Source organism: Chaetomium fimeti (genome assembly GCF_033439085.1).
Source record: "Chaetomium fimeti strain CBS 168.71 chromosome Unknown B0H64scaffold_6, whole genome shotgun sequence".
Lineage (NCBI taxonomy): Eukaryota > Fungi > Ascomycota > Sordariomycetes > Sordariales > Chaetomiaceae > Chaetomium > Chaetomium fimeti.
The window spans coordinates 707,411-734,972 of NW_026944334.1; the positions used below are offsets into that span (position 1 = coordinate 707,411).

The window sequence follows — 27,562 nt, forward strand, 5'->3', positions numbered from 1 at the left end:
CTTCCCACGCCAATAGTCCTGAGTAGAAACGGGCCAATTTGTCTTGTCGCCGGTCGGTCACTCGGATGTTAGAGCACGTCAACGAATGTCTCCTTGTTTAACCCAGTACATAGCTGTCGGCCAGCACGACTTAGAGACCGCTATGACCCCAGTGTAATCTGTAGCCACGCAACTCCTTGCGCCGAGTTGGTGAGTTGCTCTGGCTCATCGTTCGGCAAATCCCAGGTGCCGTCCCGCCCTCCTTGGGTCGGGGAGAGTCCTGCATATGTTTTGTCAGCGAACCACTGAATGAGGTTGCACGGTTCAACCCCTCCTTGGTCTGACACGAATCATGAATGCTTGCGGAAGGCCACAAACCATATTGAACCGACATATCCACATCGTCGCGCGATGGTTTGTCCAGACGGAGAAGGTGGTCAGCATAGCCACGTCAAGTTGTGGCACTTGCCTAGGACGGGCACTTCCCAAGAAGCTTGACGATGACGAACAACGAGACCCCACGCTCGGCTGTAACGGTGTCGGAAACCGGGTCCAGGAAAGGGAAGTGACAAGAAAGTCGTCTTGGCACCTTAATCCCTTTCCGTCCACGATCTGCCGCCGTGACCCTTTCCCCACAGGCTAGACCAACTTACACCTCCTGAATTCGGAAGCCGTGAAGATAACAACCAACGTGGACGCAATGCACCCGCGGCATGGCATGACCACAGGGCCGGGGTTGACTTGTGTCCCCCGGGCGGCCCGAGTTGGCATAAATACCCCTAACGACGTTCAGCCAGAGTCGTACGGGAGAATTGACCGGCAGTGTAGCTTCAGTCTCCACCACCACCACCACTTCACCGCCCGATTCCAACCATGAAGGTCAACACGCTCTTGGCTGTCACGGCCGCCCTAAGCCCCTTGGGGGTTGGCGCCGGCTCCCCCGCCGCGGCGAGCAAGATGGAAGAAATCATGGACGTCAAGACGAAACAGTGGGACGCGGCCCGCGCCAGGGGTCTCTTTGGCGGCTCGACCCTCTACCGCAAGGTCACCTCCAAGCAGCGGTGCGTCAACGGCGTGGCCGGGAAAGGCAACGCCGCGTACCGCTGCAACAACGTGGACCTACACGGGTTCCTCAGCCACGAGGACCTCGCCTCCACCACCAAAGCGGGCAACGACGTCTGGGGCTGGACGGCCCCCGGCGGGCGCGAGTTCGGCATCGTCGGGCAGACGGACGGCGTGGGCTTCGTCGAGATCACGCGGAACGGCAACCTGGAGTACCTCGGCCGGCTGGACACGCAGACGACGGCGACGAGCTGGCGCGACATCAAGGTGATCGGCGACCACGCCTACATCGGCGCCGAGTCGGACGACCACGGCCTGCAGGTCTTCGACCTGACCAAGCTGCTGGACATCAAGCCGTGGTGGAACCCCTTGTTCTGGCGGCCGCGCGCCTTCAGCAAGGAGCGCGACCTGACGGCGCTCTTCACGGGCTTCGGCGCGTCGCACAACATCGTCGCGCACGAGGAGGCCCACATGATCTACGCCGTGGGCGGGCGGTCGGGCGCCAACGCGCGCAACACGACCTGCGCGGGCGGCATGTTCATGGTGGACGTGTCGGACCCGGCCAACCCGGTCTCGCCGGGCTGCATCGCGCAGGACGGCTACGTGCACGACGCGCAGTGCGTCGTGTACACGGGGCCGACCGAGAAGTACCGCGGCCGCGAGATCTGCTTCAACTACAACGAGGACACGCTCACCATCATGGACGTGACGGACAAGAAGAAGCCCGAGGTGGTGTCGCGCACGCCGTACGAGGGCGCCGCCTACACCCACCAGGGCTGGCTGGTCGACGAGACCATGACCTTCCTGCTGCTGGACGACGAGCTGGACGAGGCCGACGGCACCGTCCCCGGCGAGAAGAACCACACCACCACCTACATCTTCAACGTCACCAACCTGGCCGAGCCCATCAACACGGGCTTCTACCAGAGCCCGGCCAAGTCGATTGACCACAACCAATACGTGAGAACCTCCCCCCCATCCTTTTCATCCTCTTTGTGCTTGGTTGTGTGACTGACATTCGAAACAGGTTGTCAAGGGCCTGACGTACCAAGCCAACTACGGCTCGGGGCTGCGCGTGGTCGACGTGTCCGGAGTCGAGCGTGACCCGACGGGCGGCAACTTCGAGGAGGTCGGCTTCTTCGACTGCCACCCGGAGGATGACGACGTTAACGGCGTGGTCGAGTTCCTCGGGACCTGGTCTGTGTACCCGTACTTCAAGTCGGGATACATTCTGCTCAATTCGATCGAGAGAGGCATCTTCTCACTGAAGTACAATGGGCGCAAGGCTAAGTACTAGATTTGGATGATGGATGGGGGCGATGCATTGGCTGTTGGGGGCGGGAAAACTGAGGCTTGTGAAGACTCGGGACGTGAGAGAGATGGAATGCCGAATTATTAGCCCACCGCTTTTGGGATGATTCTGCTTGGCAGAAAAGAGTGCTGTCGGGGAAAAAAGGCGGTGGCCCGATTCTTTTGGGAGGAGCAGCAGTGTTCTGTACAAATAAACAGAATGGCGAGTAGGGACAACAGCGTGTGTTCCCACAGCCACATCGCACTCCCAGCCAGTCAACAATGCAAGCAAGAAGCCAGGGGCGAAAACACACCTGGCAAAATACACATCAACCCAAATTTGCTATTCTCATTCGGACAAGGTGCTCCTCCAGCCTCCCACATCCTAAAACAGTCCCAACAAGTCATCACTCCCCTTGCTCTGCTCCGCCGCCTTGCCATTCGCATGCCCGAGCTGCTGCCCCGGCGGCGGCGGCGCGCTGGTCCCGCTCAGATCCATCCCCTCGAACCCGCTCATCAGATCGTTCAGCCCACTCCCGCCAGCCGGGGCGCCGCCACTGCTAGCAGGCCCAGCCAAACCGCCGACCGCAGGTGGAGCCACAGCCGCAGCCGCACCCGCCGGCGCCGGCGCGTCAAACAACCCCATGATATCCGCCATCCCGCCGCCGGGCGCCGCCGCTCCGCCGGCTGAGACCGGACTCGCCACCCTGTCGGGAGTGCCCGTCCCCGCGGGGTTCTGCTCGGCGCTTGCCGGCGCGGCCCCGTCGAAATCGATATCGAGCAGGTTCTCGATATTGTTCTGCTGCGCCCCACCGCCAGCCGTCCCGTTCGCGGAAGCCGCAGCGGCCACCGATGCGGCAATGGGGTTTTCGGCGAGGTTCTGGCGCTGTTCCTGGATGGCGGCGCGCTGGATGGCCTCGGCGCCGAAGCGGCCCTTGCCAACGAACGACTCGGGGGGCTTGTGGTAGACGGAAGCGAGGGTGGAGAGCTCGGAGAGAAGATGCTCGAGGAGAACGGGGGGCAGACTGCTGACGGTAGTGGTGATGGGAGGCTTTTGGGCGAGGATGATGCTCTGTGAGGGTTGTTAGTAAGGTAAGGGTGAGAGCTGGTAATGCGGGCGGGAAACGAACCTTTGCGACGTCAAGGTCGCCGGAAAGGAGACGCCAGTAAATGTAAGCGCGGTCGCGAATATCGGGGTTGTCGCTATCTGCTGTCGCGAGCTGCAAGACCTTTTGTACGAGGCCCTGGTTGTTGCTGGGCTTCTTGAGGAACAATTTCACAACCGCTGTGAGGATTTGTAGTTGTGTCTGCTGAGCATTAGCGCCTGCCGGATCAAGGTGGCGGATGGAAGACTGACCTGAGTGAACTCCTCGGCAAAGACGTCAACAAACCCGGATAATATGTCGTCGGCGTTGTTGATCTTCTCGGCGTACTCTCCCACAATCCAGATGAGAGACCCCCGCGCGTTTGGCTCGTCCAGCTCGTCGATATACTTGCAGAGTGTAGGAATGACGCCCTCATACCCGGGGTACTTCCGGAGGATATCCTTGATGACAACAATAACCTCCTGAACAACGTAGTTGACCTTGGTAGCGATGAGGTCAAGCAGCACGTTGACACACTTTTCGCTTGCTGGCTCGATTTTGATGGCCACCTGGCCAATGGCCTTGACGGCACGTTTGACAAAGTCCATGTCAACCTCAAGCGCGTACTCCTTCAGCTCGGAGAGTAGTTGATCAAAGTTCTTCTCGTTCGCTATCCTCACCATGATCTCGAGTTTCTGCAGCTTAACGTAGGGCGGATCGTTGTACTTGCAAAAGAACACCCTAAGCTCTTTGCTGAGGATGTCTGGCTTGGCCTGCAAAAGGAGGTCAATATTCCGAAGAGCAACGTATTGCACCTCGGGAGCGGAGGAGACGAGGGTAACTGCGCACGAGATTAGCAGCAATCCGGGATGCTTTCGTTCGGAAAGGCCACAATACCTAAAGGAGGCGCCATCTTCTTCAGGTACTGCCTGACGCCCTCGGGGTTCACTAATTTCATGTGGATGAAAACGACCTTCACAGCGGCCAGAACGACGCTGGGGTTAACGTGTTGGAACTGCGGCGCGACTCTTTCGCAGATGTGCTCCGACTCCTTGACGTCTGTGGGCGGATAGTCCGCAAGTGTGCTGAGAATCGTCACTCGGCCCCACTCGGTGCACTCATTCAGCGCCATCAACAGTTTCTTGAGCGTGGTAGATGTGATGAGCAAAGCTTTTGTCTCTGGCGCCGTCTCGGTGATCTCGGACAAAGCCTGGACTGAGTTGGCTACGACCATGGGGTTCGGGTCGCCGATCATCTCCTGCAGTATCTCGAGAAAGCCGTTCTCAATGCACATTGTCGGGTTGAGGTCGAAGAGCTTGGCCACACAGATGGCAGCTGTCTTGCGCACGTACGGCGACTCGTCCCGCAACGTCTTCCGAAGCGGCTCCTCCATGTAATCCACCATCTTGTCGACGCGGACGCAACCCATGGTTCGGATCGCCAATGCTCGAATAAGGGGGTTCGGGTCCTCGGAGTCCTGTACAAAGGTGTTGACGGCGAGAATGCAAAGGTCCGGATGCGACTTGGCGTAGTTCCTGGGAATCGTCGGTCAGCAAGGGACCGGAGTGTATGGGTGATGTTCCAGAGCCTACATGAGATAGAGGTATACCAGCTTCTTCTGGTCCAAATCCCCCGTCGCAATGTTCTTGAGGACATCCGGGAAGAGCGCCGACACGTCCTTGCCCAGCGTCATGGCCATGATGGTTTTCTGGATGGACTCCTTCCGCTCATGGGCATACTGCGACACCAAACCCGCCCGCAGTTCGAACGTCTCGCCCTTCCGCGGGGGCGCAAAGGCCCCGCGGATGCGGTTCACGGCCTGCGCCATCTTTCGCCGGTCGATTTAGGGAGGGGTGGTCGAGTGAAGCGGGGATGACGGTGCGGCCTCGGGTCGAGGAGGGGCGGTGAAACTGGCTGGATGAAGCGCAACTCCGTGAGTTACTACAGGTCGAGCTCGTGCTCTCGCCGGTTAAAAGGGATCGGTCACCAGCTGCTTGTTTGTGGTGTTGCGCAGCCAGAACCGGGGCGGCGGCTTGCTGAGAAGTTGTCGCAGATGCTGTGGATTCGGGCGCTCGTGCGTCTCAAGCCGCAGCGCGCCAAATGTTCTGGCTTGCCTGGCCGCCGTCACCCCTGGAAAGCGCCGTGGCTTGGCGCTGGCACCGCAACCGAGCCACAACTCGCAATGGCGGGGTGGCTTCAGTGGGTCCATCAACAAGGGTTTTGGAAGCTCGGAGATGGGCACTTGGGCGGAATTTATAAATTTCACTTCCAAAAAGGCCAAAATTTGTGTCATTGGAGTCGCCATCTTTAATCTGAAGGGAACTGATGGTGCGTTGAAATTCGTGTGTTGAATGAGTTACGCTGACATCCCCAGGCCAATTTTCCCAACCTGCGGCGGCTATTCATTGAGGCCAGGACCGATAACGAAGAAAGGGATGTCTCCCGGAGAGCTGTAAGCCACGATTGCATTCTTTCTCGTCGTCGGCAAGGACAGTTGATCTGCTGACACCAACCAGTTCTACAACGCTGTTCTCTTCCTCGGTTCCGTTGCTGTTTTTAGTTTGATCGCCCAAAGAATGAACGCCCGTTCCTGATGTGAACGCTCGACTCGACGCACGGCGTCTGAATGAGAGAGGAGAGGCATCATCATCTCGGTCCTCTCGCTCTTATTCTACAGGGATATTAAGTTGCGGCCAGTAAGAGGAATCCAAAAAAAAGCCTTCCAAACCGTCGTATCATCGTGGGGCAAAAGAAGCACAGCGAGAGCGGTGAAAATACGACGAGTGCAACGGGGCAGTCAGTAGCCAGTTGCCTGATCGATGTCGGACAGTGCCAGGGCTTGAAATTGGAGCTGGGGACTGTGGGCAAAAGAAACCATGCCAAAACGATGATATCAGCTCTGCTGGTGAGCGGGGCAAAAACGTCACCTGTAGGATTCGAACCTACGCTCCCGAGGGAACTGCCTAGCGGCTAATTATTAGTTAGCAGGGCAGCGCGTTAACCACTCCGCCAAAGTGACTTGTAAGTTGCTCTGGTTCGTCGCCGAATCAAGTGTAGCACACCCGGGTAGACCCCACCTCGGAGCGGCGCCGGAAAAGGAGGTCGGAAAAGGAGATGAGGAACGGAAAACAACTAGTTTCATAACAGCAGCAATACGTTTTACAGTACCTAAGGAAAGGGTATCTGACCTTCTCTTACAAGCTCGAAGCATATGAGCAAAGCTCGCCCAAAACCCCACGAGAACAACAAAATACAACCCCTCACCACTCAGTCCGACTCGCTCTCATCTCCCAAGAACGCCAGATCAGCCCTGCGCTTCGCCAGACCCTTCCCACGAACAGCATGCTTCGCACCCTCATCCTCACTACCCTCCTCGCTCTTCTCCGCCCCACTCTCTCCACCACCCCCTTCCTCGTCACTGCCCTCAGGACTAGCCGCCCGCGCACGCTTGCCACCCCCTTTAGCACCACCACCACCACCACCGCCACCAGCCGCGGCGCGTCTCCTCGCGCCCCTCCCACCGCTCTCCACGCCCCAGCTCTTCTCCCCCTGCATGACATCCTGCAGATCCGCCTGCAGCTCGCGCATCTCCTTGATCTCGCGCGCCTTGGCCTCCGAGAACCGGCCCGGCATGCCGACGTCTGCGAGCATCGCCCTGAGGTGCTTGATCTTGGCCTTGGGGGTGTCGGCGCCGTGCCGCTTGAACTCGGCGCCCCACACCTTGCGCACGCCACACTTGCCGAGGTGCGACTGCAGGAGCTTGATCTGGGCCTCGTCGGGCGAGTCGGCGGCTGCGGCGGTGGTGGAGGAGGGTTTGGTGGTGCGTTTTGTGGTGGCGGCGGCGGTGGTGGTGGCGGCGGCGGTGGTGGTGGTGGCGGCGGCGGTGGTGGTGGTGTCTTTGCCGGACTTGCGCTTGCGTTTGGGGGGAGGGGGCTCGTCGATCAGGGAGGAGAGTTCGCTTGAGGAGTCATCGCCGGCGGGGTTTGTGGTGCTGGCAGTGGGTTTGGGTTTGGGAGCGGGCTTGGCCTTGGGTTTCGGTTTCTGTTTCGGTTGCTCGTCGATGACATCGGATAGCTCGCTCTCGTCGTCTTCTGTTAATTTGGCCGTGTCTTCCTTTTCCGACACGGTTTTGCTTTTAAGGGAATCGTCGGGAGCGTCTGATAACTCGCTCGAGCTCTCACCCTTTGCTCCCGGCTTCGAGTGGGGATTCTCTGCAGACTTTGAGGATTCTTCGTCGCTTGGACCCTCACTGACCGCCGGACTGTCATCCTCGTGGTCGGACAGCACCTTGGTCTTTTTCTGTGTCCCTTTTACCACCTTGCGCTTTTTTGCCGGTGGTACTGCCGCGTCCTTCGCGTTGCTCGCATCGCTAACGTCAGACTCGGCATCGGATGGGACTACCGCCTTTTTGCCCCGTTTCTGGTTTCCATGGTTGCTCTTCTTGGGCGCTGCCTTTGTTTGCTTCTTGGGGCTCGGTGTAGCTTGCGGAGATTCGTGGTCGGCGTTCTCAAGTTCGTTCTACCAAACCCGTGATAAGCAACAGTTCCTCGATTTGGTTGGATTGTGATTCTGACTTACCAAAGTGTTGACAATAATCTCCTTGCTCTTCGCCTTCCAATCGCCTTCCTTCAAGAACCCATCTTCAAGCTCAAGGCTGGCCTCGGCTTCTTGGCGCGCATAGTTGACGGTCAATTTGTCTCTGTCCGGGCCGTTGTAGATTTGTTGCACCACGCTAACGAGCTCCGTCGCGATAGCCTTGTCGGTCACTTTGGTACGCGCCATCGTGGTGGGCAGTGGAAGAATCGTCGGAAATGTATGTCCACAATGGTCCCGCAGCAGAAGGGAAATTATACAAGATCGATAATATGCGACCTTGGCAAGCGTGAGACACAAAACGCGTCTTTTGTGACTTTCAGCCCTGTTTCCGTCTGTCGCGGGCTTCGTCCAGACGCGTGGTGGGGGAACTCGAGCAGGGGTCATGCGATTGGGATGGAGAGCGACAAGGGTGGTCGAGACGTGCACGATCCATATCAGCAAGTCCAACACGGCCCTCGAGCCACCACCACGGACGTCCCACACCTACAGCGCCAGCCCGATGGAAAGTTCAATGGCCTTATCTGCCTTCAGAATACAAGTATGCTCCCCAAACTACTAATGTTCACCCTGGTTCGAGAATTGAAAGAGTGAAGGAGAGGATTGTTGGGTGGTGAGCCATGGGATTAGCCGGCAAGCGCTGGGTTAGGGTTAACTTGGCAATCTCGCAATCAACCAGCATGTACATCAACCCTCTCTTCCAGGTTCCTCATCTGCGCTTCGTGGTCGTGTGTCTTCCGTTTCTCAATGCTACCGAAGTCTTGGCAGGCGCATTTACCAAACACCAACATTTTCACGCACGATTCTATCAAGTCTGCTCCTCACCCAATCCGCTCAGCACTAACAACCCACCTCTCGCGATGGCGCTTCACCGCCTCCACCTCACCCGCACCCTCACCTTAACTCACCACCTCCTCCTCCTCGCCCTCCCCACAACCGCCCTCGCCAACCCCTCCCCCAACCCCCACCTCCCCTTCGTAATCAACACCTGGGGCGGCCCCTTCACCGCCGCCACGGACGCGGCCTACGATTCCCTAACCAACCCCTCCTCCGCCTCCTCCCCGCTCTCCCGCACGCCCGCGCTCGACGCCGTCCAAGCCGGGTGCGCGGCCTGCGAGCAGCGGCAGTGCGACGGCACGGTGGGGTTCGGCGGGTCGCCGGACGAGGCGTGCGAGACGACGCTGGACGCGCTGCTCATGGACGGCGCGACCATGAAGTCGGGCGCCGTGGGCGGGTTACGGCGCATCCGGGATGCGATTGCTGTCGCGCGCGCCGTGCTCGACCACACGCGCCACTCGCTGCTTGTTGGGGACCTGGCCGCGCAGTTTGCGGTGGATATGGGGCTGGGGCCGGAGGTGGATTTGGGGACTGCGGAGAGTAGGAGTAGGTGTGAGGATTGGAGGGCGGGCGGGTGTCAGGGGAATTATCGCGTTGCGGTCGAGCCGGATCCGGCGACGTCTTGTGGGCCGTATCGGCCGCTGTCGGCTGCTGCGGGGTCTGTTGGGGAGGATGAAGGGCAGGCTTCGCATGATACTATTTCCATGGTGGTGATTGATAGTGGTGGGGGTATGGCGGCGGGGACGTCCACGAACGGGGCGGCATTCAAAGTTCCGGGTCGTGTTGGGGATGGCCCGATTGTTGGGAGCGGATCATATGTGGATAGCGATGTGGGCGGGTGTGGTGCGACTGGCGATGGGGATATCATGATGCGGTTCTTACCGTGTTATCAGGCGGTTGAGAACTTGAGGCTCGGCATGACGCCGACAGAAGCCGCTGAGGATGCGGTCAGGCGCATGCTACGGAAGTACCCCAAAATCTCGAGCGGGCTTGTGGTGGTGAACAACAAGGCCGAACACGGCGCCGCAGGGTCTGGATGGACCTTCACCTACGCATTCCGAGGGGGAGCAATGAATACTACCAACGTTGTGAGCGTCCCACCGTTGGAAGCCGGCTCGGTTAGCGGGAGGGAAGGCGATGATAGTCCAAGCGAGATCTGAGGATTCTACGAAATTTTAACATTGCCCAAAACGTTACTCGCGGCACTGCTCAATCTGTCTCGTGAAAAAAGGTTGGCCAACTCGGCTCCAATCTTTTCCAAAACCGTTGACCCCAGGTGATTGTTTTCACAAACCCCGGCAGGGTCGATGGCGAGAGTGGATTGTTTGTTTCTCGGAGCTCTCGAGGACCAGGATCAACCCCACTTCTCCAGGCACACGGATCACGAAACCCCGGAAGCCACCCGAACTTGGCATGCAGGAACCAATTAGCCCGCCCCGCATCTCGGGGACCAACGCGATTTGGGGAAGCCAATCTCACCAGCGTGGATTCTCTCCCACGCCCGCCCAAACCTTCAATTTTCCCTCACCAACCCACCGACCGGCCCTTGAGCGACCGCGTTTCGTCTCAATCGCTCTCTTTGGCGACGGCGGACTTGTTTTCTCTGGCCATGGTGCCATGTCATTCTTTTTAACTCCATCTATGATACACAACCACCAGTCATTCTTTTTTAAACCGAGATTCACCAACTCCACATTTATTTGACGATCTCGGGATTTGAGACCCGCGACGATCCATTCCATTCACTTCAGTCGCAGCCATGCGCTGCGCACTTCGCTTTTTCTCGGGCTTGCTCGCCGCCACCACCACAGCACACGCGGCCGGCCGGACGGTTTGGGCAACTCCCCATGAGAGTTACTCGTCTTCTGTCGGCGTGTTAGGTTGCAAGGTCGACACCAACCGCATCGCATACTGGCCGGCCTCGGTAGGCTGCACCAACATCTGTGTGTCGCTAAGCCACGAAGGGAGGACGGTCCATCTTTTGCGCATCGATCAGTCCCAGGGCGCCTATGACGTGAGCTACGATGCCTGGAACTACCTCGTCACCGGATACTCGGCGACTGAGAGGCCTACGACCGGCGGCGCCATCGCCATGCAGTACGAGGACGCCGACCCGTCCGCATGCGCCGATCTAATTCACACCGACGGCAACAAACTACCGCTGAGCGCATCCAACAGCATGAATTACCTTGCCGACTGCCTGTCTCGGGACACGTGGGTTGGCAAGAACCATGTTCTTTACAACATCCTTGATCCCATCTGCTCGTGGGGCAACGACGAGGTTTGCGAGCTCGACTGGCCGACAGCCAACCAAGCGGCATGCCCTACTCAGCTGGGCACGCCGTCCGTCCTGAGCGACGCGCCGGTCTACAACATCCAGTACGTGACCGGGAACAAGGTCCTGGCATCCAACGGGCAGGTTGTCGCCAGCGGCGGAGCAAGCATCAGCCCACCGTCGGATCTGGGCCAAAAGTCGGCTGGGTGGATTGCGAGAGGTAACGCGGTGCCGGTGGTGGCTATGAGTATGTTTGCCTATTGGATTCTCGGCGGGATATAACCTCGACACACACGTGGTGTCGGGCTTTATTTTGGGATGGTGCTGTTGATTTTGGATACCCCTTTTGCGCATGAATATACGCTTATGATGATGGACCTGATGTCTACCCGCAAACCTCTTTTTTGATTACCTCCTAACAATGTCCCTAGTCTCCTTCTCCATCAGTATTACCCCCTATCCCAAATTCAATGAAGCAGCTGCTACCTCTCTCTTACAACGAACCCAGTACATTTACCTCGCAACAGGTGTCAAATGTACATTCAGCTTTCCCTTCTCCCACAAGTTGTAGATCCGCTGTTTGCTCATCCAGTCCAAACTGTCCTCAGCAATCCGGAGGTCAAAGTTCCATAGAACCCGGACTAAAATGAGGCGCATTTCAATGTAAGCCAAGTTCTTCCCGAGGCAGTTACGCGGGCCAAGATGGAACGGCTGGAACGCCTCTTTGTGGTCGCCCGCGAATGCCGGGTCGCCGAGCCATCGTTCCGGGTGGTAGACGAAGGGGTCCTTGAAATGCTCATCGTTGTGGTACATCGCCCAGTGGTGGACCGCCACCACAGTCTGTTGCGGACGGTTAATATCCCAATTTGCCTCAAGTTGTGCGTTTGTCTGCTCACCTTCTCAGGTACGTAATTGCCTGCGATGTTGGCACCTCCCTTCGGCACCACGCGCGGCAGGCCAGTCGGAACTGGGGGATACATGCGGAGTGCCTCATCGAGGCAGGCCAGGAGATAAGGGAGTGTGCTGACACTGGCAAAGTCGATCTCATCCTCTGATTTGAAAGTTCCCCGGATTTCGGCCGTGAGCTTTTCCATGGCTTGACGGTTGGTCATCAGGAAGTATGTGACCCCTGAAAGGAGCGTCGCCGTCGTCTCGGATCCACCAATGATGAGAATTGCGCTGTTGGCCTGGAGCTTCTCTAGCGTGAGTCCCTGCATCAAGTTAGCGCCAATGCTCGGAAGCATCCGTGATGGGTTGCAATACCCATTCGTCAGCCTTTTTGAGTAGCCCCTCGACAAGGTCTGCCCTCTCCTTGCCCGCCTCCATCCGCCTCTTCAACTTCACCAAGGTCATCTGCATGTGTTTCTCGCGCTCCTCCAGAAACTTGGACGGGATGAGGGCCAGCATCAACTTGACAAAAACTGGGAAATGTGCCAGGGTCTGGAACACCGTCCCAGCACGCGCGACCTCAAAGATGGCTTTGACCCAGGGGTGGTAGTCCGAGTTGTCGAGACACCCGAAACTGCAACCATCAGCAACCACCCCTCCCCTAAAGCCAACCAAGAAGAAGACCTACCTCTCACCAAACGCCAGATCCCCAATAACATCAAACGTCGTGTAATTATACCACGCCGCCAAGTCCACCTTCTCCCCCTCCCCACTCCTCTCCCTCAACCTCCCCACCAACAAATCAATATACCCCCGAATCACCGGCTGCTGCTCGCGCATACTCCGATCACTAAACCCATGCGCCATCGTCCGCCTCAACAACGCATGCTCCTCCCGCCCCGCATTGACAATATCCCTCGGCAAGCCCTCCACGGGCATATAAAACCGCTCATACTTGAGCATATCCTCCTGCCCCCCACCACCACCACCACCACCAGCACCACCACTCCCACTCCCACCACCAGTCCGATGCCCCATAATATCCTTCCACGCCGCGGGGTCCGAAAAGGCGAGCTCGTCGGGTGCGACGCGCACCACGGGCCCGTACCGCTGGTGCAGCGCCAGCATATCGAAGGGCAGCGTGCCGGCCATGTGGCGCAGGCCGTAGCCCCAGCGGGTGGCGCGCATGAGGAGGGGGCCCGGGGTAGCGGCGGAGGGGGTGCAGGAGGAGGTTGTAGAGGAGGTGCGTTGCCGTGTAGAGAGTGAGCTAGGTAAGGGGGTGTGTGTTAGTTGGGGCTGTGGGTTTAAAGGGGGCTTCCGGGCTGAGGAGGGGGGGGGGGTTGGAGGCAGGCGTACGGTTGTGAGGGCGAGGGCGAGGATTTGCCATGGGCTCAGGCTTGAGAGTGCCATGTTGGTCTCGGGGGGGCTGAGGGCTGGAAATAGTGGTCTCAGTCCCAGCTAAAGTTTAGGATGCCCGTGCTAATGATATCTGTATTACTTGGCCCTTGTGATGCCACGGTGGTTTGATGAGGAGAGAGTAACAGATCCGTGGGGCGGGTGGCGGTAAGCCTTGTTTTGTGTTCCATGGATGGGATGGGGTTGCGTGGAATCGGTTTCGTGTTCGGTCTCGGTTATTAAGCTCCCAAGATCTCGCTTTCTCTTCTTGGGGACCTAAACCTGAGATTTCCGGTAGAAGAGGAACCACCAATCAGAATGGTATTGCTGAAATCCTTTCAGTTACATTCCCCCTTACACACTCGGAGTCTACGAGGTACGTAACCTCCACCAATCCGCTAGATACGTTATGGTAGTAATTAGGTGACTGTGTGAGCAGCCCAGATACGTGGTTTGAGTCTTGACAATTGGCAGAAGTTAACCTTCACAGGTCGATGTTTCATGGCTGACGATCAGCTCGCAGTTATGACAAGTACTATGCCGCGACCCGGCCAAGACGCGTTAGAATGGAAAGAGACGCTGTTTGACCTCGTGCCCCAATGGACGAGAGACCCTTCGATCGCGGTGATTGAAAGTGTGTGTCGCCAGCAGTTGCACATTTCCCCTAAGGGTTCATGCTCCGTCACCTTTCACGCATCAGGATTGTTCAACAAACTCTACCTTGTCAAATGTACCGGAGGCCCTCTCATCATGCGTGTCTCGCTGCCCGTCTATCCGCGACACAAGACGCGTGCCGAAGTAGCTACCTTGCGGTGGGTGCGCGAGAACACTCACGTCCCAGTTCCCAAGGTGTTGCGGCTTTGACGACAGCAACCACAATGAGATTGGGTATGAGTGGATCTTGGTGGAGTTTATGGCCGGTACACCGGCCCACAGGCGGTGGCGAACCATGCCAATGGACCAAAAGGCCGCGCTCACGAAACGCATCGCGGCATTCCAGATGGAGTTGGCCGGAATTGGGTTGGCTGGGAAGGCAGCGTCCGGATTCAGGGGCATAGGAACATTGGTTTTGCGGGATGCCGGTCAAAACAACAACATGGAAGAGACGGCAATGGCCGTTCCTGGCCTCGGGGTGTCACCTGCGTTCTTCGTGGGCGATCGCCTTCGTTACGCCGTCCCGCGGGGCCCCTTCCGCTCAAGCCATGACTGGTTAAGCGCGGAGCTGACTATCGTCATCCTACATCAAACAGCACTTCTTGAGAAGGCAGAGGATGAAGACGACAAAGAAGACGTCGAAGAGATCATCTCCGCCGCGCGAAAGCTTCTCTCTCTTCTTCCCAAGATATTCCCCCCGACATTGGACCGACCGGAAATCACAGGACTTTACCACCATGATCTCCACCTAAACAACATCTTGGTGGACGAACAGGGTGGAATTACGGCTGTTCTAGATTGGGAATGCGTTTCGGCGCTGCCTCTCTGGATGCTGACCCAGGTTCCCAAATTCATTGACGGACCACTTCGGGAAGAGGAGCCGCAGCGGGATTCGTACGCGGATGAAACTCCCGAGGAAGCTGCTGCCGCGGCGGAAGAACGCAACAACCCCGATTACTTGGACAATGAAGGGAAGAATGAGTTGTATTTCATCCACAAGATGGAGTACGAGGTAACACAGCTGCGAAAAACCTACGAGGCCAGGTTGAGGGAACTGTGGCCGGAGCGTCCCCTTGAAGAAAGCAGTGTGAAGAATGACTTCTTTCAGGCGGTCTCACAATGTGATGGGATATGGGTAAAGGAGACGCGTAGGTGGGCTGATTGTTTGGAAAGGGGTGAGACTGTTCGATTTGAAGACGCCTAGGGAGACGAAGAGACTCGCAAAAGGCGGCAAGCCTATCGGTGGGCAAGTTACCGATTCCAAAAAGAGAGTTCGCGTTTACGGAGAGCTTCAAGGGCTCTTGGCCCCGAGTCAAAATGCCACCCGCATTGAGTGCTGTGCAGTTAGTAGGAACGGCCAGTGGCCAAATATGGTGGGAAAGCTGCCTATCACTGAGCAACGGAGGTTGACTCCAAGTCACAGAGAATTTAAGCTTAGTTAGGCGGTATTACATCGTTCGATGTGTTGGGAGCTGCTCAGGCCACCCGGGAGAAGATGGGGTTCGCTTAAACGCAGGCAGGGGGCTCGGACTTTGGACTTGGCCAAAACAAGCCTTCGGCTTCGAGAAAGGGAGGACAGATGAATGAGTGGCGTTTTGTTCCAGACGCCATCACATCTCTTTACCTTATTTTAGGCCGAGCCGATCTCAGCCCCCTCATCGAGAACCTGGGGCCCGGCGGTTTCGGCCCGCTGGTGACCAACCCGTTCGATCTCACCGGCCGCGAAGCGATGTCACCCCCAGAAACTTCACCCTAAACGGCCTTGTCGGTGGGCGATCTTCCGCGAGGGTACCCGGTCAAGCGAGTCTCCCAACATCTCTTAGCGTCTATGGGCACTGACACTTGTGGGAAAATGGGCGGGGTGCGCAAGAAAGAGGGCACTCACCACCAATGATGTGTCGTCCCGAGACACCAAATCCTCATGCCAAGCATGAAAGAGCCGAGCTTCTGGGACTTTGATGTCGAGTTTGTGAAAGGAATAAAAGGTCCTTTAGGGGTTGGAGGTTGCCCTTGCCTCCGCCGGACCCCTCGGCCATGCCCTCGGCCTCCAACCTTTTGTGATAAACACCGGCGGCACCAGGGACGTAGGTCGGCAGGTTGCCATGGGGTATCCTCCCGTTCGGTTCTTCATATTGCGGCAATAAACCTTGATGGGACGCTGCAACACAACATGCCTAGCCCGCATGATTTAACCCGACACGCTGGGCGGGATCATGACGGCCAGCCAAGGCATGGCAACCTCGGTCCGTACCTCAACCGCGTCATCTGGTCCCTGGCGGTACTCTCAACTTTGTTTCTCGGCCTGCGAGTGTACACCAAACTGCTAAGGCGGCGGCATCTGTGGTGGGACGATCATTTTCTGATTGCGAGCTGGGTTTGTCTTTCTTTCCTTTCCTATCTACCCTTTATGCTCTCTCGGCCTGACAAGGTTCGGACTGGTATCTAACGAATGCAGATCGCACTTGTTGTTTCGATCGCTCTACAGTCGGTGGCAGTTAGCCACGGCCTCGGGAGCCATTACCACGACCTGGATGAGGAAGCTATTACTGCTGTCGCTATATACTCCATCTCTGCCGGGTTCGGCTCCATCCTGGCGACTTGCTGGAGCAAGACGTCCTTCGCCATCTCCCTATTACGGATCTCCACTGGAAGGACTCGGGTGTTTGTCTGGTTCATCATTGTCTCCGTTAACCTTGTGTTGGGTTCCATCGGGGTGATTCAGTGGGTGCAATGCTGGCCAGTCCAGAAGCTGTGGTACTGGGCCTTGGAGGGCTCGTGTTTCCCGCCGAATATTGTCCAAAATTACAACACTTTTGTGGCTGGTGAGGAATACCCCGGCCAGCCGGCGACTATGGGATACTGTAACTGACACAGACCTTGCGTAGCTTACTCTGGTCTGATGGACATCGTCCTTGCACTTCTTCCGTGGAAGATCATTTGGGCTATCACCATTAACAAGAGAGAAAGGCTGGGTGCCATGGTCGCCATGAGCACTGGTGTCTTGTGAGTTTGCCCCTGCGCCACCGCAGTAATAGAAGATACTAATATGACTGTCAAAGGGCGGGAGTGATGGCCTTTCTGAAGATTAAGACTCTGTATGTTATCGGTAACGGTGAAGGTACCTAAGCATCTCCAACAACCTCCCCCCGAGTTCGTTTGTCCGGCTGACCGTAACGTAGCTACAACGGTCGACCTCTTCATTTTTGGCACGGCCGAGCCGGCAACTGCCATCATGGCCGCCTCGATTCCGATCCTCCGCAACCTGATCCGCCGAGAATCCCAACCAAAACCCGCCGAGTTCATCCAGCTCGCCGGCAACTGCCAAGGGGCAGGTCAGCCCCCAGCACCCGAGGAGGCCAACGGCGGGGAGACAAAACAAGGGGCTAGGGAATCGTGGGCAAGGATAGCTCACCTCGAACAAGCCCGAGTACCTGGGCACGAGAGGAGAGGGAGTGGTTCGGGGCTTCAAATGGGTCCATGAGTAATGGTTCGACGATGGGACCTTGGTGGAGGGCGTGCTTTAACAGGCGTATTGTGAATTTACGATGATACCCATATCAATGTCAAGAATGTTGCCTTGAAGAAGGATTTGTTTACGGCAAGCCCCGTGATTCAGGGTGCTGATACTTCCCTTGAGGGCGCTCTTCCGCTCTCTTTTTTCCCCTTTTCACTCGACGGCGTCTTGTTGAGTTTATAAGGCTACCTGCCAATTAGTCCACTGGGTCGTAACCAGCAATCGGGGACCATTCTTTTCACCACGTCTCATGCCGGGTTGACCTCTATCTAGCCAAGTTCTGATCGCATGTCTATGCCTCGATACACAACAAGAAATACGATTGGTAATTCCGAATGCAATATGGTCGGCCTGGCTCGGGGCCTGCTCTGCGCGTTGTACTTTTATGCTCGAAACTCTTGGGCCGGGGATCGATGATGAGAGGAGACAACTACCCGGTCGGCTTTCTGGCGTTGTTCAGCCGTAGGTCGCGGAGCTGCCGGGGTACCGGAGATCATCTTCGGCGGAACACTGATTCGGGCTGGTCATGACCTTTCGCTTTGACCCCGGCGGGGGCTGCGGGTGTTGAGCACATCCGCACGGACACGACGACGCCACAAATCCCGGGAGTTCGGGAAGGACGACTGCGGGCCGGGCTTCCTCAGACGGGACTGGAGGGCACCGCGCAAGTGGAGATGCTCAACCGTTTAAGACTGTGTCAATCCGGAAGTACAATGTCAGATCGTTCGGGAAGCGCTCTGACAAAGGTACCTCGGGAGTTGGTTTGACTGATGCTGGGTGTTCAAGTTCCGGATGGGAGAAGAGCCACGTTAGGTCGGCAAGGTTGTGCAACTTGTGCTTCAAATTTCCCACTGTCTTTTGACTGTGGTTGCCCCATGATCCTGGTCTTCACGCGGCCCATCAGGCCGGCGGAAGGAAAATCGCTGTAAAATCACGGCTGGTTCTCGCTTCTGCAGAAAAGTCTTGACCTGACCAAGTGAGACGAGTCTCGACGTTCTCGGCGTGGTTGTTGACCGTGTTGGGATTGGTCGATTCCGAATTGAGGTGCTGCGGAGCCAAGCCTCGAACTGGGCGATTGGCCAGTGACTGAGCGTTTCGCCTGAGCTCGCTGCTTGGCACGCTCTGGGCAAAAAAATGGGAACACACAAACGACTTACAGCTATCTTGAGACGACATTTCTCGGTCAAATCAAGCCCAAATTTGACAAAATGAAAGGCAATAAAGTCTTTGAGCGTTGCTCTCTTCACTTATCTATTATTGCTCATTTATCTTGTTTGGTGGTCCGTAGATGGCTTGTCCAAGTGTCGTGCCTCTGTGAACGCGATGTGCAGGCGGATCCACCGAAAGTCGGTTTGTGTGTACCGGTTTTTTTGGCCAGAGCGTGCTTGGGAACTGGAGGGGTGCTCGGGCCACGGGCGGGTCAGTCATTGCAGTCGGATCTCGAAATGCCTCGCAACAAATTTTGCATTTTCGCTCATCATATCATGCATGCTACCTTGCATGCCGCTTTTTCATTCATACGTTGATGCATGCGCGATTTCCGTGGTTGCAGCAAACGGCCCGGTCAGCGCGGTTGTGGTTGCCCAGACGCCCATGGCCGAACCCACATGTCACATTGGCCGGGAAGTTATCGTGCCGTTTCTGGCATTTTCGAACATGTCTTGGCGCTCTGCCGCAACAAGGGGCAAGCACCGTCTCGCCCCGGCATCCCTGCTTCGCGTTCAAAAATTACGTCGTCGACTCGCTCCAAAACTGGGAGCTTTGGCGCCCTTCTTTCCGGGTTGTTGTCGTGTTGTAGGTACGTATTTTGTTAGTTTAATCCGAAGTCAATGACAATGCTAGGTATGTAGGTAGGAACGTATCTTATTGATGCTGCTGCCTTTGATATCTCCTTGATTTGAAGAAGATTATGTTGTACACTCCACGGCGGGAGGCCTGACATCTCCTGGCAGCGCTTCTAATTACCCCGCTCCCCACCGTGACTGCCCCGCCATCGTTTTCAACGGCCTTCCAAGCTTGGGTCTGGAATTCCAGTTAATAACGTCACCGAACCGCGACCCGTCCCCAGGTTGCAATAACCTACCTACCTAATACGAATAACCTACCAACTGCCCAACCATCAATCGCCCCTGATCACCTATCCGCCGCCGCTATCACCCTTTACGCAGCGTTGTCAACAGCAGCAACGGCTCAACACTTGCTGCAGTTCTGCGTCTGCGAACCAGCACATCCCGGGTCTGCGGTACCTCGGGCGCTCCCTCTTCGTCGATTTACCAATTAGCGAAAACCCGTCATCACAATGCCCGCTGCTGTCGAATACCCGGCTTCCTCCTCTGGCAGGCTACTCCTAATCTCCAATCGCCTGCCAATTACCATCAAGCGCTCCGATGACGGCGAATACTCCTTTTCCATGTCCTCGGGCGGTCTCGTCACCGGACTGAGCGGGCTTTCCAAAACTACAAGTTTCCAATGGTACGGATGGCCTGGTTTGGAGGTACCAGAGGCCGAGGCAGGGCCCATGAGGGAGCAGCTGAAAGAGAAACACAATGCCATCCCGGTGTTTGTCGATGATGAGCTCGCCGACCGCCACTACAACGGGTTTGCTAGTACGTTCTGACCCCCGCAGTGTTCTTATGAGATGTGAAGCTAGCTAACGACTGTTTCTCTTATCAGACTCGATCCTCTGGCCCCTTTTCCACTACCACCCCGGCGAGATCACTTTCGACGAGTCTGCGTGGGCTGCATACCGCGAAGTAAACCGGCTGTTTGCCCAGACTGTGGCCAAGGACGTACAGGACGGGGACCTCGTGTGGGTGCACGATTACCACTTGATGCTCCTGCCCCAGATGCTGCGCGAGGAAATTGGCAGTACCAAGAAGAACGTCAAAATCGGCTTCTTTCTTCACACGCCCTTCCCCAGTAGCGAGATCTACCGCATTTTGCCCGTTCGGGAGCAATTGTTACTGGGCGTTCTCGACTGCGACCTGATCGGCTTCCACACGTACGACTATGCGAGGCATTTCCTGAGTAGCTGCTCGAGGATACTGTGAGCCCCCCATCGTTTGATGACCGCCATTATTGACCCCTTGACGCTGACGTTAACAACAGCTCGACTACAACAACACCGAACGGCGTCGACTGGAACGGTAGGTTTGTCACTGTCGGGGCGTTCCCGATCGGCATCGACCCCGACAAGTTTGTGGAGGGTCTCAAGAAGGAGAACGTACAAAATCGCATTGCCGCCCTGAAGCGAAAGTTTGAGGGCGTGAAGCTGATTGTCGGTGTCGACCGCCTCGATTACATCAAGGGCGTGCCCCAGAAGCTGCACGCGCTCGAGGTATTCCTCACCGAGCATCCCGAGTGGATCGGCAAGATCGTATTGGTCCAAGTAGCTGTGCCCAGCAGACAGGACGTCGAGGAGTACCAAAACCTCCGGGCCGTCGTCAACGAGCTGGTCGGGCGCATCAACGGCAAGTTCGGCACCATCGAGTTCATGCCGATCCACTTCCTCCATCAATCGGTCACCTTCGACGAGCTCACGGCTCTCTACGCCGTTAGTGACGTGTGCCTGGTGAGCTCGACGCGCGACGGCATGAACCTGGTCTCGTACGAGTACATCGCCACGCAGCGCGAGCGCCACGGCGTCATGATCCTTTCCGAGTTCACGGGGGCCGCCCAGAGCCTGAACGGCAGCCTCATCGTCAACCCGTGGAACACCGAGGAGCTCGCCAACGCGATCCACGACGCCGTCACCATGTCGTCCGACCAGCGCGCGACCAACTTCCGCAAGCTGGAACGCTACGTCTTCAAGTACACGAGCGCCTGGTGGGGGCAGAGCTTCGTCACGGAGCTGACGCGTTTGAGCGCGGGGAACGAGTCGAAGGGGGCTAAAAGGGGGGACGCGGCCAAGCTAGTGCGGAACGCGGCCCAGGGAGTTGCGGGTGCGGCGAGCAAGGCGATTGAGGGTGTACAGGAGGTTGTTCCCGGTGTTTCCGGGGATAAGGAGTAAGGGAGCAGATCTGTTGCATTGGTCGTTGCCTTTTACACTGTCGCAGATGCACTAACTAGCGTTGATGGGGACGTTGATGGGGACGTTGATGGGGAAGCCTTGCAGAAATGAGCGGTGGCTAGCGAAACTCGAGTAGGAGGGCCCGGTTGGTTGGACGCGAGGCCTCTCCCGGCGAGGTAATGAAATCCGGAAAGCGTTGTGGTTTGTTTTTTCGTGTTTATTAGTGTCTGATCTTGCTTTCAAGGATAGAATGGATGTTGCATCAACCGGCGCCGTGGACTGTCGCGTTTGCTCTTTGGAAACTGACTCCATCCCGGCTCCTGTTCGTGCGAGGGTCGTCCTCGGGCCACAAGGCGTTCTATCTCAGAGGGAAAACAACAGAGCCGTCGATCATGCCAGCTGAAATTACGAAGGATCGAGGCCGCTTGGCTCTCACCGCAGTTATCGACGTCAAAACCGGACACGCACCCCCCGGCGGATGACGGAGTTACTGAGCTTGGCGCGAACCCACCGAATCCGAGGAATCCGATCGGATTGCCGGATTCGGCCCCACAACGGCTGAGACGTTGAATCCGGGAGACCAATCAGTTTCCATCCAGGGGTTGATGCCAGAAAGCTTAGCTGCCTGGCATGGCTGTGCCGTTGTGTCGAGGCGATCAAAGGATCGCATTACTTGGTAGTGAGTGGAGGGAGCCTGTCATGAGCAGCCAAGTCAATGCCAACAGCGACGCGGCAGGGTTGTTAACGGTCTTGAGACGAGGTATAACTAAGGATTGGGCCCTTCTAATCTTGCCTCCATCTTCAAGCCAAGAAACACCCTCCATCGATGACCTCTTCTCAATAGTCAATACTCAAGCCATCCTTCATCTTCCCTCAATATTATCCAACAGCCATGTATACGGCTTACAAGTATGCAAGGAAGCGGTATAAGGCGCATCAGGAAGCCAAGATAGCGGAACAGAAGCTCTCACAGACCACACAACCCGCGCGATATGGGTCTCCATCAGACGATACAAGAGGCCTGACGGCTTCATCTGACGGCCCCGGCATTCCCACCCCCTACGATCCATCTCCTCTCGCCGCAACACCGGACCACACGAGCTCCGATGAGGCAAAATCCAAAGAAACCCCCGAAGAACGCGAGGAGAAGAACCGGCGACGCAAATACCGCCTCAGGATCATCCTCGGCCTGTTCCTCCCCTTCACGCTACAAGCGCTCGACACAACCATCATCGCGTCCGCACTCAAATTCATCGCCGACGATTTCAGTCCGTCCCCCCCTTCCTTTCCCAATCCAACCCCCGCGCACTAAACTAACCACCACCCACCCCCCCTCCCCTTCACAGACGAGCTCAAACAACTAAACTGGATCATCACCGCCTTCAACCTGACCTCGGCCGCCTTCCTGCCCATCTTCGCCCAGCTCGCCGACGTCTTTGGGCGGCACGCCACGCTCCAGACCGCACTGGTCATCATCACCATCGGCTCCGCACTCTGCACCGCCGCGCCCACCTCGGCCTTCCCCTTGCTGCTGCTCGGCCGCGCCCTGCAGGGCGTCGGCGCGGCGGGCATCAACATCTGTGTTCGTACGATTCTAGCGGATCGGGTGTCGCTGGGGGAGTATGCGAAGAATTGGACGACTTTTGCGTTGGTGTCGGGGGTGAGTTTTGGGTTGGGCCCCGTGGCGGGCGGGTATTTGACTAGGGTGAGCTGGCGGTGGTGTTTTGCGGTGAATTTGCCGGTGGCGGTGGTCGGGATGGGGTTGGTGCTGGTGTTGTTGAGGGGCAGGTTGATTGGGGCGTTGGCGATTGAGGATGTGACGACGGGGCGGGGGTGGGGTGCGGAGGGGGAGGGGGTTGGGTATAGGGGGGGCAGGAGGGATCCGGGGACGGGCATGGGACGGTTTCTGGCGAGGTTGGCGACGGTGGACTTTGGGGGGCAGTTGTTGTTCTTGTGGGGGCTGGGGTTGTTGGTGTTGGGGTTCACGTGGGCGGGGAGCACGTATGCGTGGGACTCGCCGGCGGTGTTGGTGACGTTGGTGGTCGGGGCGGTGTTGACGGTTGCGTGGTTGGTGTATGAGTGGGCGATGGTGCCGGGGAGGATGATGGCGCGGGTGTTCCCCATGCAGACGGCCATGATGCCGTGGCAGTTGCTGATGCAGAAGGATGTTGGCTTGTTGGTGGGCGTCAACTTCGCCAACGGCGCCGCCATGTTTGCCATCATGTACTACATGGACCTGTACTTCACTCTGGTCCTGGGGCACGACGCCAGCGAAGCCGGTATCGCGCTCCTTTATTTCCTGCCCGGCCTAGGTGGTAGGTTGACCCCCTTCCCCCCAACTGATGGATATGTGCTTATTTCTACGCAGCCGGCGTCTATTCCACCATGTTCTTCATCAACGTTTGGCCGCGGCAGACGGTCCCCGTCTTACTTCTCGGTGGCATCAGCTCTGCTGTCGGTATCACTGTGGTAGCATGGGCTTGCTACACCGACTACGTCAACCTCATCTACGGCATGATGGCCTTGACAGGTTTCGGTGTTGGGCTGACTACCAACCCGGGGACGCTCCATGCCCTCGCCTACTTCCCGGGGATGACAGCGCCTATTAGCTGTCTCGCATCCTTCGCCCATCCGTTCGGCGGCACAATCACGCTGACAATCATGTCCACCGTGTTCAACAACCGAAGCGGACTCAACCACGAAGACCCTAGGTCCGGAATCTTTTGGGCTTTTGTTGCCGTCATCCCCATCATGTGGGTGTCGGTCATCATCACGACCTTCTTGGGAAATGTCTGGCTTGGAAAGGAGGGGACCCACGAAGTGGTGCATGGATTTTGGTTCTGGAACTTGCTCCGGGGTAAACGCTTAGAGAGGGTGACTATGGCTAGGATGGAAGACTCGGGGCCAGCTGGTGTCAATGGGGATATAGGTATGAAGCCTGTCCCTCGGCACAACGCGGAACAACAAAGGGAGACCGCGGGTGACGGTGAGGGTGAATATTCGGGTACTAGACGGTGATGATAGCTTATTCCAGAGTACGTAACGACATATATAGACTTGTAATGAAACGATTCTGAACAATGCACCGCTTGCCTTAAACAAAAATGAAAGGAATATAGGCCGTTATGGGACGGATCGGGGCCAGAACGAGACCTTACTAAACGCCGCTCTTCTCAACGACCGCTAAGCATGCAGTTTGCATCCAACACACGGGGCAGGTGGCTGCGAACTCCCGTAGACATCTTCCCTCGGCTTCCCAGAAACATTCAAGAACCCCACTGCCCCCTTATCCAGTCGAAAGATCGCGTGGTCTACCAGAGTGTAGGTTCCAGGCACTACCATCTTCATATCGACCACCGTTGCCCCGCCCGGAGGCACGGTAACCGTTGACACAAAACGGCCGGGCGGGCTCAAAACATCACCATCCCTGTACACACTATGAAAGTTGCTACCAATAACATGGAAAGAGCTCGTCAAGTTCGGGCCCGCATTTCCAAAGAAGACCCGGACGGTCTCGCCGGTATGCGCCTTCAGGGGCTTGTCCCTCGTCAGGGCCGACTCACTGCCGTTGAAGACGACGATGTTCGGCTCCTCGGCCAGGCCGTTCGGATACGAAAACTCGACCACCTTGGACGGACGGCCGTCGTCGAGGATCTCGGGGGGCTCGTGGTAGAACTCGCTCTGCATGACGTAGTACTCGCGGTCCACGGGCGGGAGGTCCCCTTCCGCCGGCTGCACGTAGATGAGCCCGTACATGCCGTTGGCGATGTGCACGGGCACGGGTGCGGCGGCACAGTGGTATAGGTATAGGCCCGGGGTGAGCAGTTTGAACCTCGCGGATTTGGTTTCGTTCTCTTCGGTGGTAGTCAACGCTGCGCCGCCTCCGGGGCCGGTAAAGGCGTGACTGTCGATGTTGTGCGGGTTGCCCGTCACGTCTCGGTTTGTGAACTCCAAGTCCACCACGTCACCAACTCGCGCGCGGATGAACGGCCCGGGGACCGTGTCGTTGAAGGTCCATTGCTCGTATTTGTACTGGCTTGTAAGTTGAGCCAGCTTGGTTGAAGTGGTTAATGGGACCTGTAGGAGGACCGGGTAGTCCCGAGTAATGGCAGGGGGGACGTAGGGCGCTTGTGTAAGCACAGCCTGTTCCCTGGGGAGGGTATCGGCCTCGGTCGAATCTAAAGCGAGAGCCTCGTAGAACTGCATCCGCGCATCCAACTTTGCATCTTGTCCTTCGAGCAGGGGTGAGGCAAACACCTGGATCCAGATGAGCCGCCAGGTTTCACCGGACCCGACTTGCAAACAAGGGGGAACGTACCGACTTTCCCGCGAGTTCAGCTTGTCTTGTCGCGGTAGCTTTGTACGACGACGAGTCCATCCTAGCTGGGTTCTGACGATAAATCAACACAGCACCCAGCGCAGTTGCAGAGAGGACCACAACTGCCGCCCACTTCCTTTGGCTTTTCTCTTTCTGTCCTGTGCCCGATGATAGGGCGCGGCAGTTATGCGGCCGAATCAATCTTGCTTGTGAGAGAGAGATGGCGCTTCGTCCTATGGCCTGACGACTAGCAGCCAAAGCCACCCTGGTGGGAATAGTGAGGGGCGCATAGCGGGACATCGTGAGCCGCTCTTGGTAAACGGCAGGTAGGCGATGGGAGGTCGGAAGTATCCAGGTTCGGCGATACGGTTGGAGTTTGGTGTGGCTGTTGGATGATTTCCTTGAGGTATGAGAAGATCAAAACAGACAAGAAATGACAGAAGACTGAGACTTACCAGAATCACGCTACGTGAGTAGCTTAACTTAATAAAGTTTGCAGTCCATATCCACCGTCGTCTCAACTCGGGTCCTGGGAACGGGGATATATCGGTGATCCCATCTCGATCGACTGACATCCCTTCGCCGAACCGTGGCGGAACCTCAAAGGAGTTCCACGCACCGCTTCTGCAGTGTCACCGCCCAGCAAGTGGTCATCGGTCCCCGGTCAGTTTACACAATGGGAAGTTGGTCACTCCGCGTCCAGGTGACCCACATTCCTGGGCTGTTTTGGAACGCCGGAAGCGGTACGCTCTCTCGGCAGTTGCCCCGTCATGGTCGTTTGCCCACCGAGCTAGATGCTTGAGGCGGACTTGGGCTTTTCGGAAACATCGGATTACGCTCGGGGTGTTCTGAGATAGATATTTGCGTGCCAGAGGAGAGAGGGGCTGGGTGTTTCGGGATCATCTGTTTGTAGATTATACTTGGCCAGTAACAGCATAAAAAGAGCTCTATTTACACCAGGACGGCAACGCTACAACATATTCTTACTGCTCTTCTATTCCCACTTTGAACGACTAATACGCATGTGTTGCTCTATACACTTTCCTTGCTAGCGGTGCTGTATCCTTCGGAATGCGCTTTTCGTATCATTGACAACGGAGTAAGGGGTGCTAGGTGGTATTGGGGAAATAACCTCATCACTTCTCAATGGGTTCAATCATCACAGCAGTCTGAACAAAATGCTGTGGTCTGCCCACCTTGAATGAGAAGAGGGAAATGTAAGTACCTTAGTAAAGGGTGAACATTTTGTGTTAACGATCCAAGTATAAAACACCCAGACATGTCACACCAAACCTCCAGTTCAGGGCTTGAAGGTATTACCTAACAAGGGAGTGTACGCCCCCCAGTGCCCCCATTATGCAGTGTGCTGAATTGGTTAAGGGTTGTACAATAGTCGCACCCGCTGAGGCCGGTTGCAGTCCGACCTTTGCCGCGGAGTTGCTGCCCCTGCTTTGACACGGGAACTACGCGGGATCTGCTTCCACGTACCTCTTTACAGCCACGCAATGCTACGCACATGGTTACAAGATCTCCGTTCGGCGGTCCTTGTTGACCATAAGGAGAGGACCACAGGTGAGGGTATCTCGAACCACACGTACTACCTCAATATGCTAATTGTAGGGGTTTGTACATGGGGGAGGTCGAAGCACACAAGCCCATGCTG

The 27,562-nt window shown here is 56.9% G+C and overlaps 12 protein-coding genes and 1 non-coding gene across 13 annotated transcripts; 8 read left to right on the forward strand and 5 right to left on the reverse strand.

Annotated features, from left to right (window-relative positions):
- The first annotated feature begins 737 nt into the window (after nucleotides 1-737).
- On the forward strand, nucleotides 738-2,657 carry B0H64DRAFT_204892 (uncharacterized protein). Its single transcript, XM_062799323.1, has 2 exons — nucleotides 738-2,001; nucleotides 2,069-2,657. Exons 1-2 carry the CDS (start codon nucleotides 853-855, stop codon nucleotides 2,336-2,338), a joined length of 1,419 nt encoding a protein of 472 aa, XP_062656555.1. The 5' UTR covers nucleotides 738-852; the 3' UTR covers nucleotides 2,339-2,657.
- On the reverse strand, nucleotides 2,508-5,380 carry B0H64DRAFT_204903 (adaptin N terminal region-domain-containing protein). The gene is made up of 5 exons (XM_062799324.1): nucleotides 5,009-5,380; nucleotides 4,314-4,951; nucleotides 3,689-4,257; nucleotides 3,462-3,638; nucleotides 2,508-3,403 (listed from the first exon to the last, which is right to left on the reverse strand). Exons 1-5 carry the CDS (start codon nucleotides 5,242-5,244, stop codon nucleotides 2,717-2,719), a joined length of 2,307 nt encoding a protein of 768 aa, XP_062656556.1. The 5' UTR covers nucleotides 5,245-5,380; the 3' UTR covers nucleotides 2,508-2,716.
- A 957-nt stretch (nucleotides 5,381-6,337) lies between these two features.
- Nucleotides 6,338-6,435, reverse strand: B0H64DRAFT_t132. The gene has a single exon. It is a non-coding gene; the product is annotated as a tRNA-Ser (tRNA).
- Nucleotides 6,436-6,544: 109 nt separating this feature from the next.
- B0H64DRAFT_425806 (uncharacterized protein) lies at nucleotides 6,545-8,394 on the reverse strand. The gene is made up of 2 exons (XM_062805703.1): nucleotides 7,995-8,394; nucleotides 6,545-7,934 (listed from the first exon to the last, which is right to left on the reverse strand). The coding sequence occupies exons 1-2, from the start codon at nucleotides 8,196-8,198 to the stop codon at nucleotides 6,684-6,686; spliced, it is 1,455 nt and encodes a 484-aa protein (XP_062656557.1). The 5' UTR covers nucleotides 8,199-8,394; the 3' UTR covers nucleotides 6,545-6,683.
- Nucleotides 8,395-9,143: 749 nt separating this feature from the next.
- On the forward strand, nucleotides 9,144-10,064 carry B0H64DRAFT_403376 (nucleophile aminohydrolase). The gene has a single exon (XM_062804301.1). It carries the CDS (start codon nucleotides 9,206-9,208, stop codon nucleotides 10,004-10,006), a length of 801 nt encoding a protein of 266 aa, XP_062656558.1. The 5' UTR covers nucleotides 9,144-9,205; the 3' UTR covers nucleotides 10,007-10,064.
- A 276-nt stretch (nucleotides 10,065-10,340) lies between these two features.
- On the forward strand, nucleotides 10,341-11,519 carry B0H64DRAFT_204997 (uncharacterized protein). The gene has a single exon (XM_062799325.1). It carries the CDS (start codon nucleotides 10,606-10,608, stop codon nucleotides 11,401-11,403), a length of 798 nt encoding a protein of 265 aa, XP_062656559.1. The 5' UTR covers nucleotides 10,341-10,605; the 3' UTR covers nucleotides 11,404-11,519.
- Nucleotides 11,519-13,419, reverse strand: B0H64DRAFT_464982 (cytochrome P450; the record flags this gene model as incomplete). Its single annotated transcript, XM_062807647.1, has 5 exons — nucleotides 11,519-11,961; nucleotides 12,018-12,332; nucleotides 12,385-12,643; nucleotides 12,698-13,305; nucleotides 13,366-13,419. The coding sequence occupies 5 exons, from the start codon at nucleotides 13,417-13,419 to the stop codon at nucleotides 11,635-11,637; spliced, it is 1,563 nt and encodes a 520-aa protein (XP_062656560.1). The 3' UTR covers nucleotides 11,519-11,634.
- A 522-nt stretch (nucleotides 13,420-13,941) lies between these two features.
- Nucleotides 13,942-15,262, forward strand: B0H64DRAFT_327771 (phosphotransferase enzyme family-domain-containing protein; the record flags this gene model as incomplete). Its single annotated transcript, XM_062800801.1, has 2 exons — nucleotides 13,942-14,202; nucleotides 14,288-15,262. 2 exons carry the CDS (start codon nucleotides 13,942-13,944, stop codon nucleotides 15,260-15,262), a joined length of 1,236 nt encoding a protein of 411 aa, XP_062656561.1.
- A 966-nt stretch (nucleotides 15,263-16,228) lies between these two features.
- Nucleotides 16,229-17,539, forward strand: B0H64DRAFT_376020 (uncharacterized protein; the record flags this gene model as incomplete). Its single annotated transcript, XM_062802450.1, has 5 exons — nucleotides 16,229-16,432; nucleotides 16,514-16,880; nucleotides 16,944-17,061; nucleotides 17,118-17,176; nucleotides 17,238-17,539. 5 exons carry the CDS (start codon nucleotides 16,229-16,231, stop codon nucleotides 17,537-17,539), a joined length of 1,050 nt encoding a protein of 349 aa, XP_062656562.1.
- A 1,353-nt stretch (nucleotides 17,540-18,892) lies between these two features.
- Nucleotides 18,893-19,422, forward strand: B0H64DRAFT_403381 (uncharacterized protein; the record flags this gene model as incomplete). Its single annotated transcript, XM_062804302.1, has 1 exon — nucleotides 18,893-19,422. The coding sequence occupies one exon, from the start codon at nucleotides 18,896-18,898 to the stop codon at nucleotides 19,403-19,405; it is 510 nt and encodes a 169-aa protein (XP_062656563.1). The 3' UTR covers nucleotides 19,406-19,422.
- A 319-nt stretch (nucleotides 19,423-19,741) lies between these two features.
- On the forward strand, nucleotides 19,742-21,607 carry B0H64DRAFT_205059 (glycosyltransferase family 20 protein). Its single transcript, XM_062799326.1, has 3 exons — nucleotides 19,742-20,178; nucleotides 20,246-20,618; nucleotides 20,681-21,607. The coding sequence occupies exons 1-3, from the start codon at nucleotides 19,872-19,874 to the stop codon at nucleotides 21,579-21,581; spliced, it is 1,581 nt and encodes a 526-aa protein (XP_062656564.1). The 5' UTR covers nucleotides 19,742-19,871; the 3' UTR covers nucleotides 21,582-21,607.
- Nucleotides 21,608-22,268: 661 nt separating this feature from the next.
- B0H64DRAFT_464986 (major facilitator superfamily domain-containing protein) lies at nucleotides 22,269-24,660 on the forward strand. Its single transcript, XM_062807648.1, has 3 exons — nucleotides 22,269-22,849; nucleotides 22,928-23,896; nucleotides 23,950-24,660. The coding sequence occupies exons 1-3, from the start codon at nucleotides 22,474-22,476 to the stop codon at nucleotides 24,597-24,599; spliced, it is 1,995 nt and encodes a 664-aa protein (XP_062656565.1). The 5' UTR covers nucleotides 22,269-22,473; the 3' UTR covers nucleotides 24,600-24,660.
- Nucleotides 24,661-24,764: 104 nt separating this feature from the next.
- Nucleotides 24,765-26,671, reverse strand: B0H64DRAFT_434321 (Cupredoxin; the record flags this gene model as incomplete). The annotated part of the gene is made up of 4 exons (XM_062806084.1): nucleotides 26,612-26,671; nucleotides 26,355-26,381; nucleotides 25,900-26,284; nucleotides 24,765-25,838 (listed from the first exon to the last, which is right to left on the reverse strand). The coding sequence occupies exons 3-4, from the start codon at nucleotides 26,197-26,199 to the stop codon at nucleotides 24,765-24,767; spliced, it is 1,374 nt and encodes a 457-aa protein (XP_062656566.1). The 5' UTR covers nucleotides 26,200-26,284; nucleotides 26,355-26,381; nucleotides 26,612-26,671.
- Between the last annotated feature and the right edge of the window lie 891 nt (nucleotides 26,672-27,562).